The following is a 19,389-nucleotide window of genomic DNA, read 5'->3' as shown; positions in this document are numbered from 1 at the left end:
GACCGCAGAATGAAGAAAAAGCAGCCAACAACTGCTCAGAATATGTGGGAACTCCAAGACTGTTGGAAAAGCATTCCAGGTGAAGCTGGTTGAGAGAATGCCAAGCGCATGCAAAGCTGTCATCAAGGCAACAGGTGGTACTTTGAAGAATCTAAAATATTAAATATACTTTGATTTGCTTAACACTTTTTTGATTACTACATGATTCCATGTGTTATTTCATAGTTTTGATGTCTTCACTATTATTCTACAATGTAGAAAATAGTACAAATAAATAAAAACCCTTGAATGAGTAGGTGTTTCCAAACTTTTGACTGGTACTGTACACACTTTGCCTCCTCCTCCACCACGGCGGTCACGGGCATATTTTATGACTTTCCAGAGGGCCTGCAACACATTAACCTCTTGAGTTTTCGGACACTTACTGTATACATAGAAAGAGAAGAAAATAAATGAATGATTGGCATAATGTGGGCATGCAGGACACGACAGAACAGTAACGCACAGTAAAATATCTTTAACATTCAGAATCTACTAAAAGTAAGGCAAAGGCATGTTTGCTCTTCTGTCCCCTCATATTGAAGTGAGACATTAATTCATTGGTGAACAATCTGAAACATTTTTAAGAAAGAGGATATCAAAATTAGACAGTAGTTGGATAATTACCATTTTTAACTCATCTCTAAATAGTAAAGTTTTGCTTAATCCGAATTCGTGTTGTAATATTCAAACAAAATCCTGTGGACATTGTTCCGGACAGAGGTTCCCCCAATTGAGGACAGCTTGCTAGTCTTAAACAAAGAAAGCTAAATACAACAATGTAAGTATGTGTATGAGGCAATAGAAACCAATAAAATATTATTTTGTTCAAAAGTTGTGTGTGTCATATCATTCTTGCAACAAACATTGTTAGAAATGGGTGTAATTCCAAATCTCTTCTTCTTCTCTGCAACTGCACACGTGTGAGTTTGTGTTGAATCAGGACTCATGGGTTGTGCACCTGAAAAAAAAAGGTGAGTTAAAATAGGATTCGATTTGCTTTACAAAATGTATATTATTGCTACTTCAATTGTATCTACTTACACAACACTCGGAGAGAAAAAAAGGGTTCCAAAAGGGTTCTTTGGCTGTCCCCATAGGATAACCCTTTTTGGTTCCATGTAGAACCCCTTTGGGTTCCATGTATAACTCTCTGTGGAAAGAGTTCTACATGAAACCCAAAATACATCTACCTGGAACCAAAGGGGTCTACTTGGAACCAAAAAGGGTTCTTCAAAGGGTTCTCATACGGGGACAGCCGATGAACCCTTTAAGGTTCTAGATACCACCCTTTTTTCTAAGAGTGTAAGATCGGGCAGCTGAATAGCATGTCTCTTGGGAAATCCAGTCTCAGTGAGACCTGATGCAATGAAAAAAGTTAATGATCATCAGCATAGCTAGTACAAACCTAACCTTTACAAAGTTGGTTGGTAGGAATCAAAACACACTGAAGATCAAAGTATCAAACCGAAGAAACAAACATTTTGCAAACAACTTACTGTCAATTACTATTGATTTAAGTAGGAGTGGTTCTGATCTCTCCTTTACCTGGGATGTGGCAGAATAGGTCACTGGTAATTGAGTGTGTGGCCAGGCATTGCTGTAGAGGCCATGCATCAGGTCATTGACATGTTTCAGGAACTGTAAAGACAAATCATGATTAGCCATTACCCAAGGTCTTCACGAAGTTATACATAGCCTAGCAAGTGCATTGACTATGTTGCACCTCAGCAATCCGGCAGACAGGCTCTCTCTCTCCATCTATGTTTTGCTGTCTATTTGCATTTCTTAGTCAGCAGACTGGATAACTTCTATACTCATTCCCTTTGTTCCCTCCTCCAACCTTCCATCCAAGCTAGAGTTTCCTGCAAAAATAAGAGAACCAAGAATTGAAAAAGGCAGTTGAGAGGTGTAATGTTAGAATGAGTGTTGAGGAGGAGCAGGGACAGGCAAAATGTATCATATTGTCAAATGAAATGTACACAAAAATATCTCAAGAAAGTCTAAACATCCATATTGGGGGTAGACGTTTCAAGAATTAGGCTAGCTTACCGTCTCACACACAATAAATGTTTACGATATGTGTATTCATGTACCATCTCTCTCTCACAATGTTGACAATCTTTTCTTTAAGGTATTGTGGTCATAATCATCATCTCTTCCCCCTCTCTCTCTCTCACAGAACACACACTCATAGCTAGCATGACAATATTGACATGACAATGTTTTCAAATGTTATTGTGATCATCATCTCTCACACACACACACGCAGAGAGAACACACACATTTACTGTCATTAACTAAACGTATATCAAAATGTTAGCTAGCTAGACCCAACGCCTACAAAAGGTAAAATGAAAACTTACCAAGTCCATGGAGATTAGCCAGACAGCTAACGTTAGACAGCTAGTTAGCTAAAATTAGCCATCTAATTTAGCTAGCTAGCAAATCTTTCCTTGATGTTCTTCTCCCCAACAAACCACTGCTTCAATTACAAAAGTCAAACAAGAATGTAGGAGAACAGGGACTACCACAGCAGGCAAATCTTTTAGTTTTTTTGTTTAAATTTCAAGAAACTGTTGTTGTTTTCCAACTGTGTTGTTGTGTGGCCTACTGGGCGAGCTGTCCCAACTAACATGGAATGTTGACCTGTGTGCTCGAGTAGGCTGCGCTGAGATCTATTGCTGTGCACGAAGCACAGATTCCAATCCAAGTTTTAGCTGGAACTGATATGCCTACCTCCTAATTTAGCTACTGAAATTAAAATGCAATTACAGCACACATTATGTTAATTGTTTAAAAGCTTTAAGGAAAAATATTATAGTCATATTATCTGGGTCAAATTCAGGTGCAATCATTTTGGACCAATTATTGATTGATTTTTTTTTGAGGATATAGAAATAAAAGACCTATTTGTTAGTCATAATAAAACATGAACATGAAAACAGCATTCAGTGGAAGCGAAGAAAATGTGCAGCACAATAAACAGTACAATTAGTTAACACAGACAAGAGATTACCATTAGAAAGCCAACACACACAGCAAGCTACCAGATATCATTAATTAAACAACCATTATTTCATTGTTCCGCAGTTTTACTGCATTTTAACAGCAGTGCCATTTTTTTAAGGGTATCCTGTCATATTGTGCATTGTTTGTCTTACATGCTGGTAGCCTAGAACAAATGTTAAGGAAGTGAATGTGCACTTTTCAATTGGGTGGACTGCAACTACGAAAAACATAGCCTTTAGTAAAAGCAAAAGCATTTATAGTATCGGATATTCTCTAAAGTAGGTACAATCTCTGATAGCTATAGGACCATAGAGACTGTCAGAAATATTTTTCATGACGTCAAAAAGACGTAATGTAGAAGACATCTTAATCTGGTTGTGATCTGGTTATGACGTCCAGACCAGATTTCAACCAGTAAAAGATGTCTTTATTACATTTTATGCCCACTGGGTAGAGATTTACCCAGAAACACTCACAGCTATAATCAATGCCAAAGGTGCTTCTACAAAGTATTCACTCAGGGGTTATGAATACTTATGTAAATGAGATATGTATGTAGTTTAATTTTCAATATATTTTCAATAAATGTACAAACATTTCTAAAAACATGTTTTCACTTTGTCATTATGGGGCATTGTGTGTAGATGGGTGAGGAAAAAAACAACTATTTAATACATTTTGAATTCAGGCTATAACAACAAAATGTGGAATAGGTCAAGGGGTATTAATAATTTCCGAAGGCACTGTACATACAGAAATAGTGAATAACATAAGCCTGGAAATACGGTTGTCGGTTTGCAATCTATGGCTAAAAAATGGGTTCCGTTGAAATGAACAGCTCACTCATTATGATTCTCGCACCAGGTTGGACACGGAAGGAGTGAAATGCAATCATGTCACTTTTCCCCAGCATGTTATGACACTGACCTGAAAGAAGAGTTCCCTCTCCTCTGGCTGCTCCAGTAGGGTTTCAATCAGCTTCATGAAGCTGGCCTCTGATGCTTCCACCTTTGGATCTGAAACCTGCAGCAATAATGCACAGTGGGTAAGTAAAACTAACCATAGGCTAACAAGACTTCCTATACACTGTTGATCTACTGAATATAGACATTTTGCAAATATACTTACTGACTTACATACTGACTTACATACTTAAGTCTTTTGAGGCAAATGTGAAAATAAAACCCACATTATAAGCACCATGTTTCAAGGACCACACTACTACCAACAGAGCTATTAGAATCAAGGTTCCTTCTCAGAGCAGTCCTCACCTCTCCCTTCTGGTTGGAGACACAGCTCCTTATCCTGTTAAGGTGCGGCTGGACAGTATCAGGGCGACACAGCTCATCATCACAGCGACACAACTCCAGAACCAGCTGTCAATCAAATTACAATTTATCAACAATGGCAGCAGGTATGTGTGATTGTTGAGTTCAATGTTTAAGTAGGATGAGGTTGCACTTATCTAATGTAAATCTCGCATTTTCCTAGTGCTGGCACAGTAATTGTATAATCGTGTAACCGACTATTACGGATGAAGGCGTCATGTAAATAAAATAACTATCATAAGCGTTTTAATAAAAACATATTTTTTTATCAACTTCATTTTGAAGTGGACAAACGTTACCTAAATATAGTAAAATAAAAGTAAGCATGGTTCACATCTAACAGCCGATATAAGGAAAGACGAGAGGACACAAAAATAGCCAGTTTTAGAATTTAGTGTTGTGGAACAGATAGGGCAGAAAGCCTACTGGTTAAAAGTGGGGGAGGGGCAGTATTTTTATTTATTAAGGATCCCCATTAGCTGCTCTTCCTGGGGTCCAGCAACATTAAGGAAATTATATACAATAAAAAATATTACATGACATAACACTTTTCACAACACATTAATTGTGTGGCCTCAGGCCACTACTCTACTACCACATATATACAATCCATGTGTATGTGTGTGTATGCCTGTGCCTGTGTGTGTCTTTTCACAGTCCCCGCTGTCCCATAAGGTGGGTTTTTATCTGAGTGTTTTTGTAACAGAAAGGTTGCTGGTTTGAATCCCCTAGCTGACCAGATTAAAAATCTGTCGATGTGCCCTGGAGCTAGGGCTGGGTGGTATACCATATATACCGGTATTGATGCACAGACTGGTTTGGGTTTTTACTTTACCTTCTATAACGGTATTTGAATGTTTGGCTTGTTAAATGTGATACGCGGTGTGTAACATCCATTTGTATAGTTTACTTCGCTACTTGAGTCATCTCTCTCCGCTCTCTCTCCATGCCACTTTCCACACAAACTTTGCCCCGCCCCCTGTCACTCAAGGAGCGCATTTATAGTTTCTCGACCCCGAGACACTTGCGTTCAGTCTGCATGGTCAATGCAGCACATGCAACAATGTTGATGACAACGACGCTGTTTTCACTTTGCTTCTTAATATAAATCCACTAGCGTTCTATAATTCAACTATTTGTTTGTGTTTATTACATCTGCAAAATGGCTCAACAGCTAGTTTGTCTTTTCTTAGCAAGTTTGGTTTACATCTTGTTAATGCTAATCTCTAGTTAGCTGGCTAGCTAGCTAATAAAATGTACTGAGTTACAGGTAACGTAATTAGCAATACAGCCTGATAATAACAGCTATGGTGAAGACCTAAATCAGCATGTTGTTTGTGCTACAGTATCTTCTAAATCAAAGAGGAATACGTAAAGCATGAATATATTAGCTACATAAAGTAGCGAAGAGAAAACATTAAATGTAGCCAAAGACTATAGGGTCCTCTAGGAAACACTTAACAATACTTTGGTTCCTACCCTGTCACAATACCCCCTCCCTGGCATTTTAATTCGTTGCCATGGCAACATTGTACTCAAAGTGCCCACTATTATATTTTCACTATAGAATTAGAATAATCATTCTATTTCCATGATTCCAACAGCTCACCCAAGTGTTTTGCTCTAAATCGCAAGTCAAACATTTGGTTAAAAATTCTAGATTGTTTGCCCATATCGTGTAGCCCTATGTGGCAGTATGGATATTATCTCAAATGAGTGGAGTAAATGCAGAAATTTATGAAAATGCTGAAATTATTTTGGGGTTGAATTGAACAGTATAAAACAATCAGAATAGAGATATACTTTAAGGGATTTCAATGGGTCTGTGTTGCCACCCTAGAGTTATGCACTACTCACTACTTGTATTATTAAAAAATATAAAATATCGTCAAATACCATCATACCGTAAAACATTGTTTAAATAACGTGATATGATATTTTGTCCATATCGCCCAGCCCTACCTTGAGCAAAGCACTTAACCCTAATGTCTTAACCCTAAGAACTGTCTTGTAAATTAGGGTTATTTTAGATGACGACACGTAGCTATATAGTAACTATATAGCTACGTGTCGTCATCTAAAATAACCCTAATTTACAAGACAGTTCTTATTATATTAATGGTGGTCAGATCCATCTATGTGAAGCTAGCCACAATAGTGAACTTTGCGGTTGGCCTTCAAAAGGCCAAGCTAACTATATAGCTACGTGTCGTCATCTAAAATAACCCTAATTTATAAGACAGTTCTTATTTTATTAATGGTGAAGCTAACTATAGCTAGCTAACTATAGCTACTGAAACAGATGATGTCGTTTTGCTATGTTTTTGGGGAAGAACATTGTTTGCATCCATGAGCTAGCTAGCTTTTTTTTAATGACCAGCACTGTAGGTGCGCGAGACAACTTTACCAGCATTATAGCATTGTATCGATGAATCGTTGTGACATATGAAATACGAGTGAGTGCAATCAATGTGTAATAACTACATAAAAAATGTATCAACGCGTTAAATTATTGTGTGACGTTCAGTCATATTCAGTTCCTGATTGGTCAACAAGCTTATTTGACACGACAAATAGTGTTAAATAGCATCTTTTTTGACATGCAAAGACCAAAACGGCGTTCCATAGAAATCCTGGTTGAGAATGAAACGACTGAACAACGAAACAGCACAGCAAGTAAGTAAAAGAAATAGGTTTTGATTATGTTATACTGGTAATGGGGACAAATGTAAATGCCAACAAAATAACTTTTTGGTCAGTGTAGTGTCTGTAACCTTCATTTAACTAGACAAGTCAGTTAAGAACAAATTCTTATTTACAATGAAGGCCAATCTTGGCCAAAGCCGGATGACACTGGACCAATTCTGCACCGCCCTATTAGACTCCCAATCACGTCCAGATGCGATACAGCCTGGATTCGAACCAGGGACTGTAGTGCCGCCTCTTGCACTGAGATGCAATGCCTTAGACCGCTGCGTCAATGTGTGTGTTAACTATACTAGAATGCTTAAAAAGGCCGCTAAAACTGTAAATATCAGTATTGTTTTTTTTGGCAAGGAAAATATCGGATAGTGGTATCAGCCAAAAATGTCATATCGGTGCATCACTACTCTGAATACTTTCCGAATGCACTGTAGGCTCTAGTTCGGCAAATAACTCGCAAGGTGGGTTAGTGTTATACTGCTTGGCTAAACAGTAGACAGAATATCACATTTCTGATTTGAGTCCTAGGCGCAGTGTCAGGAGCGGAGGAGAGAAATTGCAGTTTTTTGCTATTCGAACGGTTATAATGTTGACGGAGGTCCTTTGGCTGGCAAATAACCTGCATTCAAAATTCCATGACCATCACAGCCCTATGTTTTCCTTCCATAAATTGTTCACATTTCAGGAGGGTACACTGATCCTAGATCTGTGCCTAGCAGCAACTCCTTTCCCTCCTGTCAACCCCACTCACCCGTGCTCTCAGTCCCATGAGGAGTTGGACCCTCTCTCTGTAAGTCATCAGTTCAGGGACTATTTCCAACACGCTGGTGGCAAACTCCTCCAGCAGCCCATAGTCCATGATGTCTCTCCGCTCTACAACCTGCCACAGAGCTGCACACACCAGGCGCAGTGGAGGAATAAAAAGACGCATAGACGACAGAGGAAGAGGAGGACCTAGAAGAGAAAATGAAACATTTAAATGAAAAAAAACAAGCTAGTTACTATAACTTGGGGGGGGCATACTTCATATATGTCCCAACCCTTTTTGCTCTTGTTCACTCTCCTCTCCAGTGAGTTATACTACAAAGCCGAATCAATGAGTTAGCCAGCTAACACACCTGAATATTCTGAAATAACATTCAATTTTTTTGAAAGATAAGCTTGAAATGGGCATGTTCTAATTAACTCAACAAACCAAAAAGACATATGTAAGTTTAGATTTCTTAATTAACCAGAAAATCTGTAGTTATTTCTAGTTGTTTATTAAAGTTAGCTGGTAGGTGTAACCGTGACACCCATTTAATTTTCTACAGTGCCATCCATGTCAGATCAATGATGAGGAGTAACGGAGGCAGAGAAAACTTTATGGGAGTAAAATTCAGCCTTGATCAATGAGGAAACTATAGAGATCCTATAAAATTATTCTAATTCCTAATTCTATGGAGGAAGCTATATAATAGCAGGGCTGACCAAACTGAGGCCTAAGGGCCAAGTTGACGATGTTTGGTTTGGCCCACCTGGACCACGAGAGAAAACATTGCCCTGTGCCTTGAAATTCCATTAAAAATCAGTATTGGAATTACTGAAATTAAATTGGCTACATTGGGAAATCATAGTAGTCACAAACCACAGTTGAGTCACCTGCTAGTCTTCTCTTCCACTAGCATACTGTCATGTTAAACTCATAACGTTTCCCCCCCCCCCTTTCTGTCGTCTGGTGGTCAAAGAAAGTGTGACAGTCTGAACAACCCCTCCCTCTCTCTAGTTTTAACATCACCTCTCCTGGCTCTGACTGACACCTACCCATGAGCCCGTCTCTTTCCATTTACTGTAACCAGCATCCGACACCGGACGTCCATGGACATGAGCTTGTGTCCCTCTTCAAATATTCCATTGGCATAAGAAATGCTAAAGAAAATAAAGTCCAGCAAGCTGTTCTAGTCTAGCTTTTCCTGCATGGGACTCCAAGAGTTAAGGAGTATTTTTTAGGGAGAGGCCAGCGGAGCATGCATATTGCGCAAGAGACAGAGGCTATACGTACAAAGATTATTATGCATCACCCATCATTCATTAGCTAAATATAAGGCTAATACTGCATTGATTTAATTACATGAAAGAGGTAGGCTAGGACATCTATATATAGGCCTGATATAAATCTTGGACTGTTTTAACTATTTTGAATGGAATTGATGGAGAGAAAGACTGCGAGAGTATGGTCGCGCGTGCACTGATTTAAACCGATTTTCGAGTGATAGGCTGTTTTAAAACTCTGCAGCTGCAATAAAATAATCTTTACAATTAAAAAAATAAGGTGACCCCCCAAAAGCCAAATGTAGATGTGTAAATTAGACATGCATTCGGTCTTTATATTACTGTATCATAGGCAGCAAATGTACGCCTACCTGTGATACGCCAAGTTACCATGATGAGATGATAGGTCTACATGCATTGTGAACTGTGCTCCATACTGAGATGTCTGTCCCCACCCTGTGCGTTGATGATTCATCAAGCAGACAGGAGGACGTAGAGAGACAGATTTAAACAATGCATATAATTTAACTGTTCCATTTCACGTTATGATGGCCATATAAATAATTTATTATGATTTACCATTTTTTTTGCAGTTATTTCTTCTGGGAAAGGGGAGTGGTTTTGGGCGGTAAATCTCGGTAACCGGGATCCAGCCATTCAAGCCTAGTAGTGACATCTCAAGGATTATCAAGGAAATTGGATGCAATAGAGCTCAATTTGGAGTGTCATAGCAAAGCGGTGTGCATACAAATTTATTTTCTATACATTTGCAACAATTTCTAAAAACATGTTTTCACTTTGTCATTATGGGGTAGTGTGTAGATGGGTGAGAATAAAACTATTTCATACATTTTGAATTTAGGTTGTAACAACAAAATGTGAAATAAATCAAGAGCCAAGGGGAATGAATACTTTCTGAAGGCACTGTCTGTTTTGTCTGAGGTAGGCCACGAAAGCAAGCATGGATAAAATGCTCAAATATTATAATATTTGCCATATTCTAATAATTCTCATGTGCCAATGTATCGCCCGTGCCATGGTGAAATTTGCACTCCTGTAAATTTGAAATAATTGGATGGTAAAACTTGCATCCAGCCAACCAGAAAAGCAAGGCAATGCAATTCATGATTAATCCAGCCAACCAGAAAAGCAAGGCAATGCAATTCATGATTAAAAAATAATAATTCAGGAACCATCCTGAATCTCACATAGGGCCCCCTGCACATATTCACGTTTTTAACCTTACTAACATAGAAACTTGGTTGCAGTTTCTATGATACAACGGTAAAATATTTAATACTGGTAATCAGAATGTGTTAGGTGTCAAGTTGTATGGCTGCAATTTGATTGTTTGAAGTGTAATTCTACAATTGTTTTCAAAAAAGCTATTGTTTACCTATTATTTTTTCTAAATCAACAATGTATATTTGTTGGGCCCACCAGACAGATTATACTTTGGCCCACCAAACCCAAAAGTTTGAGCACCCCTGCTATATAGCTACACACATTACACTAGGCTACACAAATTACACTAAACTCTACACATTTTACACAAAAAAACACTACTGTCTGAGTTGCACAACATTTGTAATTATTTATATTATTGACTTCGAATGCAGGATATTCTATCTGGCTATAGATATTTTACAAAATGGCTGTGGTTTAACCTCGTCCCCAGGCTCAAGCCAGGGGTGTAATCATTAGTCCAAACAGTTGCAAAACGAAACAATTTGCAACTAAAACGAGAGTTTCTAATGGACGAATTCAGGAAGGTCCATCACGTTTCATCCAGTTTGCGTCTGCTTAAGAAACGTTTTTCAACAGAATTGGCGTAATGAATACGCCCCTGGGCCCAGCTTCAACCTCAGGTTGAGGGACTGGGGGAAGGGCTATACATTACGGACATTTCTGACGTGCAAGACTAGCCAAATCGAAAAATGACCCATAACTTAACTTAACCAAACCATTAACCCTGACATTAACCAAATGTTTTACAAATTCTGAGATTAAATATCGGTTTGCACGTCAGAAAAGTCCGTGTAGCCACTAAACAAACCATCTTTTATTATAGCCCTTTCCTCGAGACTACTGGCAAAGATGGTGGTTGGCTAGCTAGCTTGAAATTGTGGCAGCAATGCACACTACAACAGGTCACCTATACAATGAATTGCAATATATGGATAGTTTACCCTTTTCCTCCCGGAGCGTTTGCATTTTGTTGTTTTGCAAACATTAGCTAGACCAAAAACAGTGGCTCTCTTCACAGATCTGTCCGTGAAAATCTTGTTTACGACATTAGACCCATAGCTCAGTGCATCCGACGGTGCATGCACAGTAAAAAATGAATGCCTGTTTTTACTGCATGAATGCCTGTTTTTACTGCGATGACATAATCTTCAACGTTACACATTTGAAATATACACTATTTTAATTTGAAATATGACTTATTTAATTACATATTAAATTATGAAACTGTTTATGTAGCTAATCGTTTAAAAACGAATTGTTCAAATATCAATATGGCAGGCAAAATTGTAGACAAAAACAAAAGAAGACCTCCTAAACACGTGATTATGAGGTGCGGAAGGAAAGTTGTGATTTCGGGAAAACGTGAGTGAAGATTTGTTTCTCATGGGTGGAAAAGGTTGGAAAATAGCTAACATAAAGAATACATTATGGATGACGAGGAGGAGACCTACAGACTATGGAAAATCCGCAAAACAATCATGCAGGTAAATTGTAAAATTGAGAATACTTCATCCCAGGCACTCGGTTTACAATTTGTTCTCGAGTACCCAAGGTAGGCTGGACACATGACATTTTTAACAATGCTTTATTCAAATAAAAAGTAGTTCGTTGCATCCGCGGTGGAGCCCAGTTTCATAATATTATCATACATCCCAGCTGCCTGCAGTAGTTTTGAAGTAATCACGAAAAAACAGGCCTTATTTTAACAGCATTTTTCACCCTGCCAGCTCCTATTAGTTCTATTGAGCACTGTGGCACCAACTCGCCTTCTGAACGTTCAAATCCCATTTTGTTGTACTATGTCACAATAGCAACTTCGCTACAGTTGGCAATGAATACCTGCTCACGTTGTTTATAGTTAAAATGTAAACTAAAAATTACTCATGTTACTCTGAGGTCGTCCCATTGTTTACTATAGGGAAATATAGGTATGTCTGTCTATTTTGCCTAAAATCTCGAAATGTGTATATTTTAGATTTGTTTTTAATTGGACACAATTTTAATCATGAGAATCTCCTCTTTCTGATTATGTAAGGCTGGGCAGTGTATCTCGTTATCATCAAACGCTAGACCAGAACTAGTCAGAAGTTGCCATTTTTTCCTACTTCCTGTTATGCAGACATAAGCACACTTGGCACCATTGAGGTGCGGATGTTTACTTTCTACACAAGTTGTTATTTTTCAGTTTCGTCCTAAGAACAGATTGTAGTGGTAAAATAAAAAGGGATACATTTTTTGGTGCCATTTAGGCTAAATGGAATTCTAACAGGCTGACTACACCGCTCGCGTCGCAAAATAAATGTAGAAATCTATATTATTCAATTATTGCACCCACTGCTTGTGCGTGTCAACAAGCGTCTGCCTTGCCAAGGGCTAAAATAGAAGTCAGTTATATTTCTGACGCAGATCGCGCTGCAAGTCCTGCCTCTCCCATCTCCTCATTGGTTTATAGAAGCAGGTACCCACGTGCCATCTCCTCATTGGTTATACCCACGTGGGTGACTGAAAGACGAACAGGGTCAGTGGCGGGAATGCACCTAATTTATCAAAGTTGCCAATCGCAATATAAAGTCAAGAGAAGAAAAAACCTGGAAGGAGGAGAGATGACTAGAAACGATTCAGTTGACCGTTTTATGTGTGGAATAATTGGCGGAGTAGAGGACCTTGTGCATTTCAGGTAAAACAACAACTCAATGTTTATATCCCAGGACCAATTAGCTAGCAACAGCAAGCTAGCTAAATAGGACAAATTAGCTAGCAAGTGTAAGCCAGCTAGCTAAATTGCCATAAATGTTTAATGCTTTTCGACCTTTCCCCAAGTTAATATAATTGGTTCAGAGTTTGTTTTGATATTTTATCCTGTGTGTAGTGATCGAGTTTGGTGTGGGGCGACAGAATACATTTATGCACGATGGCGCAATTAGGTGCATTCCCGCCACTGACCTCGTTCATCTTTCAGTCACCCACGTGGGTATAACCAGTGAGGAGATGGCACCATCGCTCCACAAAGGCTGCGGCCCTTGCAGAGCAAGGGGAACCACTACTTCAAGGCCTCAAAGCGAGTGACGTAACCGATTGAAACGCTATTAGCGCGCACCACCGCTAACTAGCTAGCCATTTCACATCCGTTACATTCGGCTGCTCGGTCATGGAAACCCATTTCATAAGCACCCGACGAACAGTTATTGTGATGACGTTCCTTCCAGAGGCAGTTTGGAGCTTGGTAGTGAGTGTTGCAGTTGTTATGCGCTTCAGCACTCGGCGGTCCCGTTCTGTGAGCTTGTGTGGCCTTCCACTTCACGGTTGAGCCGTTGTTGCTCCTAGACGTTTTCACATCACAATAACAGCACTTAGAGTTAACCGGGGCAGCTATAGCAGGGCAGACATTTTACGAACTGACTTGTTGGAAAGGTGGCATCCTATGACGGTGCCACGTTGAGTCACTGAGCTCTTCAGTAAGACAATTCTACTGCCAATGTTTGTCTATGGAGATTGCATGGCTGTGTGCTCGATTTCATACATACATACATACACACACACAGACACACAAAAGTATGTAACGTCTTCTTGGTTATGACGCTACAAACTTGGCTTTTGGGGAGTTTCTGCCATTCTTCTCTGCAGATCCTCTCAAGCTTTGTCAGGTTGGATGGGGAGCGTTAAGGCACATCCTATTTTCAGGTCTCTCCAGAGATGTTCGATCAGGTTCAAATCCGGGCTCTGGATGGGCCACTCAAGTACATTCAGACTTGTCCCGAAGCCACTACTGCGTTGTCTTGGCTGTGTCCTTCGGGTTGTTGTTCTGTTGGAAGGTGAACCTTCGACCCAGTTTGAGGTTCAGAGAGCTCTAGTGCAGGTTTTCATCAAGGATCTCTCTGTAGTTTGCTCCGTTCATCTTTGCCTCGATCCTGACTAGTCTCCCAATCCCCTCCGCTGAAAACATCCCCACAACATGATTCACCGTAGGGATGGTGCCAGGTTTCCTCCAGACGTGACACTTTGCATTCAGGCCAAAGAGTTCAATCTTGGTTTCATCAGACCAGAGAATCTTGTTTCTCATGGTCTGAGAGTCTTTAGGTACATTTTGCTAAACTCCAAGCAGGCTGTCATGTGCATTTTACTGAGGAGTGGCTTCCGTCTGGACACTCCACCATAAAGGCCTGACTAATGAAGTGCTGCAGAGATGGTTGTCCTTCTGGTTGTCCTTCTAGACAGGTGTGTGCCTTTCCAAATCATGTCCAATCAATTACATTTACCACAGTTGGACTCCAAGTTGTAGAAACATCTCAAGGATGATCAATGGAAACAGGATGTACTTGAGCTCAATTTCAAGACTCATAGCAAAAGGTCTGAATACTTATGTAAATTAGGCATTTCTGTTTTACATTTTTTTATACATTTGCAAAAAACCTGTTTTCACTTTGTCATTGTAGGGTATTGTGTGTAGATTGCAAGGGATTTTGTTTTATTTCATCCATTTTAAAATAAGGCTGTAATGTAACAATGTGAAAGAAGTCAAGGAGTCTCAATACTTTCCAAAGGCACTGAATATAGGTAGATATATAGTGAGTGATACAGTAGATTAAATAACGTCTGATTCTAGAGGTCCTAAAAATACAATTTAAAATTAAATATTTTTCTTTAGGTGAGCCAGGTCCAAGGACCTTTTTATATGTTCAGAGGCAGACAGAGTATTTGCCTGTTTTGGCTGCCAGAGCCTATCTAAAATTGAATCGATTCTCAATTGCGGTACGGTTCCAGAAACCCTCTACTTTCATATCGCATCAAAATAGTTTCACAAATGCACTTACCGTCCGTTACAATACGTTTTCACACGTCCTTCTTTAGTTACAGGTGTTCATAGCATGCTAGATAGCTAATTTGCACAGGTGGTTGCTTCTGTCTTCCGTCTGTCTTCTGTAATTGATTCTTCAGCTACCGGTAGCAAGCTAACTCCACTTATTTATTTGTTTTTCCCCTTTCACATAGTTGTGCCACGACAGAGGCTACCTTGTGACGCAGGATGAGTTGGACCAGACTCTGGACGAGTTCAAGAGCCAGTTTGGGGACAAGCCGAGTGAAGGGCGCCCGCGGCGGACAGATCTCACTGTGCTGGTCGCCCACAACGATGACCCGACCGACCAGATGTTCGTCTTCTTTCCAGGTAACTAGAAGACAAACAGACCTGACTGCCACAGCAGCATGCACGCATTTCCAAGGTGTCACTAGCTATTTTCGGAAAATAACTTTTGGTCTGTGAGCATCAGTTGTCTGGACCTTTACTTCGCTACAATGGTTGCACATCAATCAACAAATCTCTTTGTCCACAGAGGAGCCCAAGGTGGGAATCAAGACTATAAAGATGTACTGCCAGCGCATGCAGGAGGAGAATATCACACGTGCCTGCATCGTGGTCCAGATGGGGATGACGCCTTCCGCCAAACAGGTGGGGCAGGACTGAGCCAATAAGCTTCTCTGTTGCTCTTTAGCCTTCCTTCCTGCTCGGAGTAATCACTTGTATTATACAGTCATACACAGTGCATTCAGACTTTTTCACATTTTGTTACGTTACAGACTTATACTAAAATGGATTAAATACACATTTTCCCTCATCAATCTACATACAATACCCCATAATGGCAAAGCGCAAATTGTTTTTTATTTTTTCAAAATGATTATAAACATATACCTTATTTACATAAGTATTCAGACCCTTTGCTATGAGACTCTAAATTGAGCTCTGGTGCATCCTGTTTGCATTGATCATCCTTGATGTTTCTACAACTTGATTGGAGTCCACCTGTGGTAAATTATATTGATTGGACATGATTAGGAAAGGCACACACCTGTCTATATGAGGTCCCACAGTTGACAGACGGAAGCCACGCCTCAGTGAAAGGCACATGACAGCCGGCTTGGAGTTTGCCAAAAGACACCTAAAGGACTCAAACCACAAGAAAAAAGATTCTCTGGTCTGATGAAACCAAGATTGAACTGTTTGGCCTGAATGCCAAGTGTCACGTTTGGAGGAAACCTGGCACCATCTCTACGGTGGAGCATGGTGGTGGCAGCATCATGCTGTGGGGATGTTTTTCAGCGGCAGGGACTGGGATCGAGGGGAAGATGAACGGAGAAAAGTACAGAGATCCTTGATGAAAACCTGTTCCAGAGCTCTCAGGACCTTAGACTGGGGTGAAGGTTCACCTTCCAACAGGACAACGACCCTAAGCACACAGCCAAGACAATGCAGGAATGATTTAGGGACAAGTCTTTGAATGTCCTTGAGTGACCCAGCCAGAGCCTGGACTTGAACCTGATAAAACGTATCTGGAGAGACCTGTAAATAGCTGTGCAGCAACTCTCCCCATCCAACCTGACAGAGCTTGAGAGGATCTGTAGAGAAGAAGGGGAGAAACGTCCCAAATACAGGTGTGCCAAGCTTGTAGCTTCATATCCAAGAAGAATTGAGGCTGTAATCGCTGCCAAAGGTGCTTCAACAAAGTACTGAGTAAAGGGTCTGAATGCTTATTTAAATGTGATATTTCCGGGGTTTATTTTTTATTTGCAAAAATGTCTAAACTTGTTTTTGCTGTGTCATTATGGGGTGTTGTGTGTAGATTGATGAGGGAAAAAACTATTTAATCCATTTTAGAATAAGGCTGTAACAAAATGTGGGACATGTGAAGCGGTCTGAATGGTTTCCGAATACACTGTAGGTCACAGCCATAATTACACTACAGCTAACACTTGCTAATTCACATCAGATTACTCCATGGAGCAGAATAATAAAATATAATTTTTTTCATAGTATTTTAACAGAGATGTTACTTTTCGAGTGGCCCTGTCCTATACTGATCACTCGTCCCTATCCAGGGGACAGTTATGACTCCCTTGTTTCTTTCTTTTCAGTCGCTGGTGGACATGGCACCCAAATACATCCTAGAGCAGTTTCTACAACAGGAGCTCCTCATCAACATCACAGAGCATGAGGTATGTGCGCTCGTTTAGAGTTGCTGTTGCAGCCAAATATATTGGTACACGTCCACCTTTCTTAAATAATTCCCTGTTTCTTGCCCCAAAAAATAGATGAAATTGAAAAACTTTGTCTCCACACCTTATTGGATTTTCAGCAATGCAGAAGGATTTTATTGTTGTAAACATATGTTTACAATTTTAATTAAGATGAAATGGTTTGGACAAAATTACTGGCACCCCGGAGCTAATACTTTGTTGCACAGCCTTTGGCCAAGATAATGTAGCCATCAATAAACTTGCTACACCTTTCTACAGGCAATTTGGCAAACTGCTCTTATTCTTCTATATTTGAGGGATGATCTCCAGCAACTGCTGGTTTTGGATGTGATTCAGAACTGTCCAGTGTTTCTTCTTGAACTATCCCTGTGCTTTTTGACCTAATAATCTGCTTATTTCACGATGCCTTGCGCATGTTCAAGGCCCCCAGTACCAGAGGCAGCAAAGAAACCCCACAGCATTATCAAACCTCCCCATGGTTGATTGTTGGGAGGGTGTTATTTTCATTGAATGCTTCATTTGGATGACAGTAAACAGAGCTCTGATCTGTATTGCCAAAGGGCTCTAATTTTGTTTAATTTGTCCACAGAACATTTCGCCCAGGATTTAGGCTTGTTTAGGTGTATTCTTTGTGAAGTTCAATCAGGCTTTCGTGTCTCCTTCAGTAGTGGGGGCTTCCCCACGACCAAACGAAGCATTCAAAGAGAAACCATGCATCAAAAGAACCCAGGAATGGTTAATTGATGGCTACAAGAAGCATTTGTCAGCAGTTATCTTGGTCAAGGGCTGTGCAAACAAGTACTAACTTCAGGGTGCCAATAATGTTGTCCATGCTATTTGTGTTTTATTTTCTAAATTAAAAATAAAATTGATTCTGCAATTTTGAAAATCCAATAACAAGGTGTGGAGATTAACGTTTTCTTCAAATTTCAACTCTTCTTTTAGAAGAAATTAGGAATTATTTAACAAAAGTGCAAGCGTGTCAATTATTTGGCTGCAAACTGTATAACCTGCACACACAGTATCTTGCCTAAAGGGTACTTTGAGCATGTTCGAGTTTGCTTACTAAAGCAGATGAGAACAGATGGAAGTCGATGATTGCGGTTGGGGGAGGTACATCTGCGACAACTGAAAGTCAGTGTTTTCTAACAAGGCTCATGTCAACATGGCAGTGTCAACATAGCTGGCGTTCTTTTTAAAACTTTTCCTTCAGAATGTCCATCTCACACACTCACAAACTCAAAACATACAATGCATTTGTGAAAGAGGGGTCTCAAAGATTTACATTTATTTGTAGCCAATCCGTTGTAGTTGGTTCTTGTTTCAGTCACATCTTTGGTCATATTCGCGTTAGTCAGGGAAAAACACCCGAATGATTGGTTGACAATAGTGCCTCCCACAATGCAGTCGATGTTTGAAGACAGGGTGCAGTTGGCAGTGGTGTAAAAAGTACCTAATTGTCATACTTGAGTAAAAGTAAAGATACCTTTTAATAGAAAATGACTCAAGTAAACGTGAAAGTCACCCAGTAAAATACTATTTGAGTAAAAATCTAAGTATCTGGTTTTAAATATACTTAGTGTCAAAAGTGTAATTGCAAAAATATACTTAAGTATAAATCATTTCAAATTGCTTAAATTAAACCAGACGGCACAATTTTCTTGTTTTTGTTAATTTATGGATAGGCAGGGGCCCACTCCAACACTCGGACATAATTTACAAGCGAAGCATTTGTTTAGTGAGTCTGCCAGATCAGAGGCAGTAGGGATGACCAGGGATGTTCTCTTGTTAAGTGTGTGAATTTGACCATTTTCCTGTCTTGCTAAGCATTCAAAATGTAATGGGTACTTTTGGGCATCAGGAAAAATGTATTGAGTAAAAAGTACATCGTTTTCTTCAGGAATTTTGTGAAGTAAAAGTTGTCAAAAATATATATAGAAAAGTACAGATACCCCAAAAAACGACTTAAGTAGTACTTTCTAAATTATTTTTACTT

The 19,389-nt window shown here is 39.7% G+C and overlaps 2 protein-coding genes across 8 annotated transcripts in view; one reads left to right on the top strand and one right to left on the bottom strand.

Moving 5' to 3' along the window:
* Positions 1-256: 256 nt before the first annotated feature.
* LOC120056114 lies at positions 257-11,435 on the bottom strand. 7 transcript variants are annotated; one of them, XR_005477749.1, is made up of 7 exons: positions 11,303-11,435; positions 7,834-8,036; positions 4,323-4,427; positions 3,979-4,074; positions 1,766-1,904; positions 1,588-1,680; positions 257-1,000 (listed from the first exon to the last, which is right to left on the bottom strand). XR_005477749.1 is itself a non-coding variant. In XM_039004299.1 (6 exons), the coding sequence occupies exons 1-6, from the start codon at positions 11,325-11,327 to the stop codon at positions 986-988; spliced, it is 537 nt and encodes a 178-aa protein (XP_038860227.1). In that variant the 5' UTR covers positions 11,328-11,435; the 3' UTR covers positions 257-985. The 7 variants fall into 7 exon arrangements, 4 of the variants coding, with proteins under 4 accessions (XP_038860227.1, XP_038860226.1, XP_038860228.1 ...); XR_005477750.1 differs by lacking the exon at positions 257-1,000 and adding an exon at positions 1,253-1,399; XM_039004299.1 differs by lacking the exon at positions 1,766-1,904.
* Positions 11,436-11,705: 270 nt separating this feature from the next.
* The window catches only part of LOC120056112 (DNA-directed RNA polymerases I, II, and III subunit RPABC1), an 8,944-nt gene continuing 1,260 nt past the window's right edge, over positions 11,706-19,389 (top strand). Inside the window, exons 1-4 of the mRNA XM_039004296.1 lie at positions 11,706-11,845; positions 15,351-15,525; positions 15,692-15,807; positions 17,271-17,351. Coding sequence (XP_038860224.1) covers positions 11,789-11,845; positions 15,351-15,525; positions 15,692-15,807; positions 17,271-17,351 — 429 coding nt within the window. The 5' untranslated portion in view covers positions 11,706-11,788. The remainder of the gene's footprint in view (positions 11,846-15,350; positions 15,526-15,691; positions 15,808-17,270; positions 17,352-19,389) is intronic.

Source organism: Salvelinus namaycush, chromosome 11, assembly GCF_016432855.1.
Source record: "Salvelinus namaycush isolate Seneca chromosome 11, SaNama_1.0, whole genome shotgun sequence".
Lineage (NCBI taxonomy): Eukaryota > Metazoa > Chordata > Actinopteri > Salmoniformes > Salmonidae > Salvelinus > Salvelinus namaycush.
The sequence above is the reverse complement of the archived record's forward strand: the minus strand, read 5'-3'. Positions and strand labels throughout refer to the sequence as shown.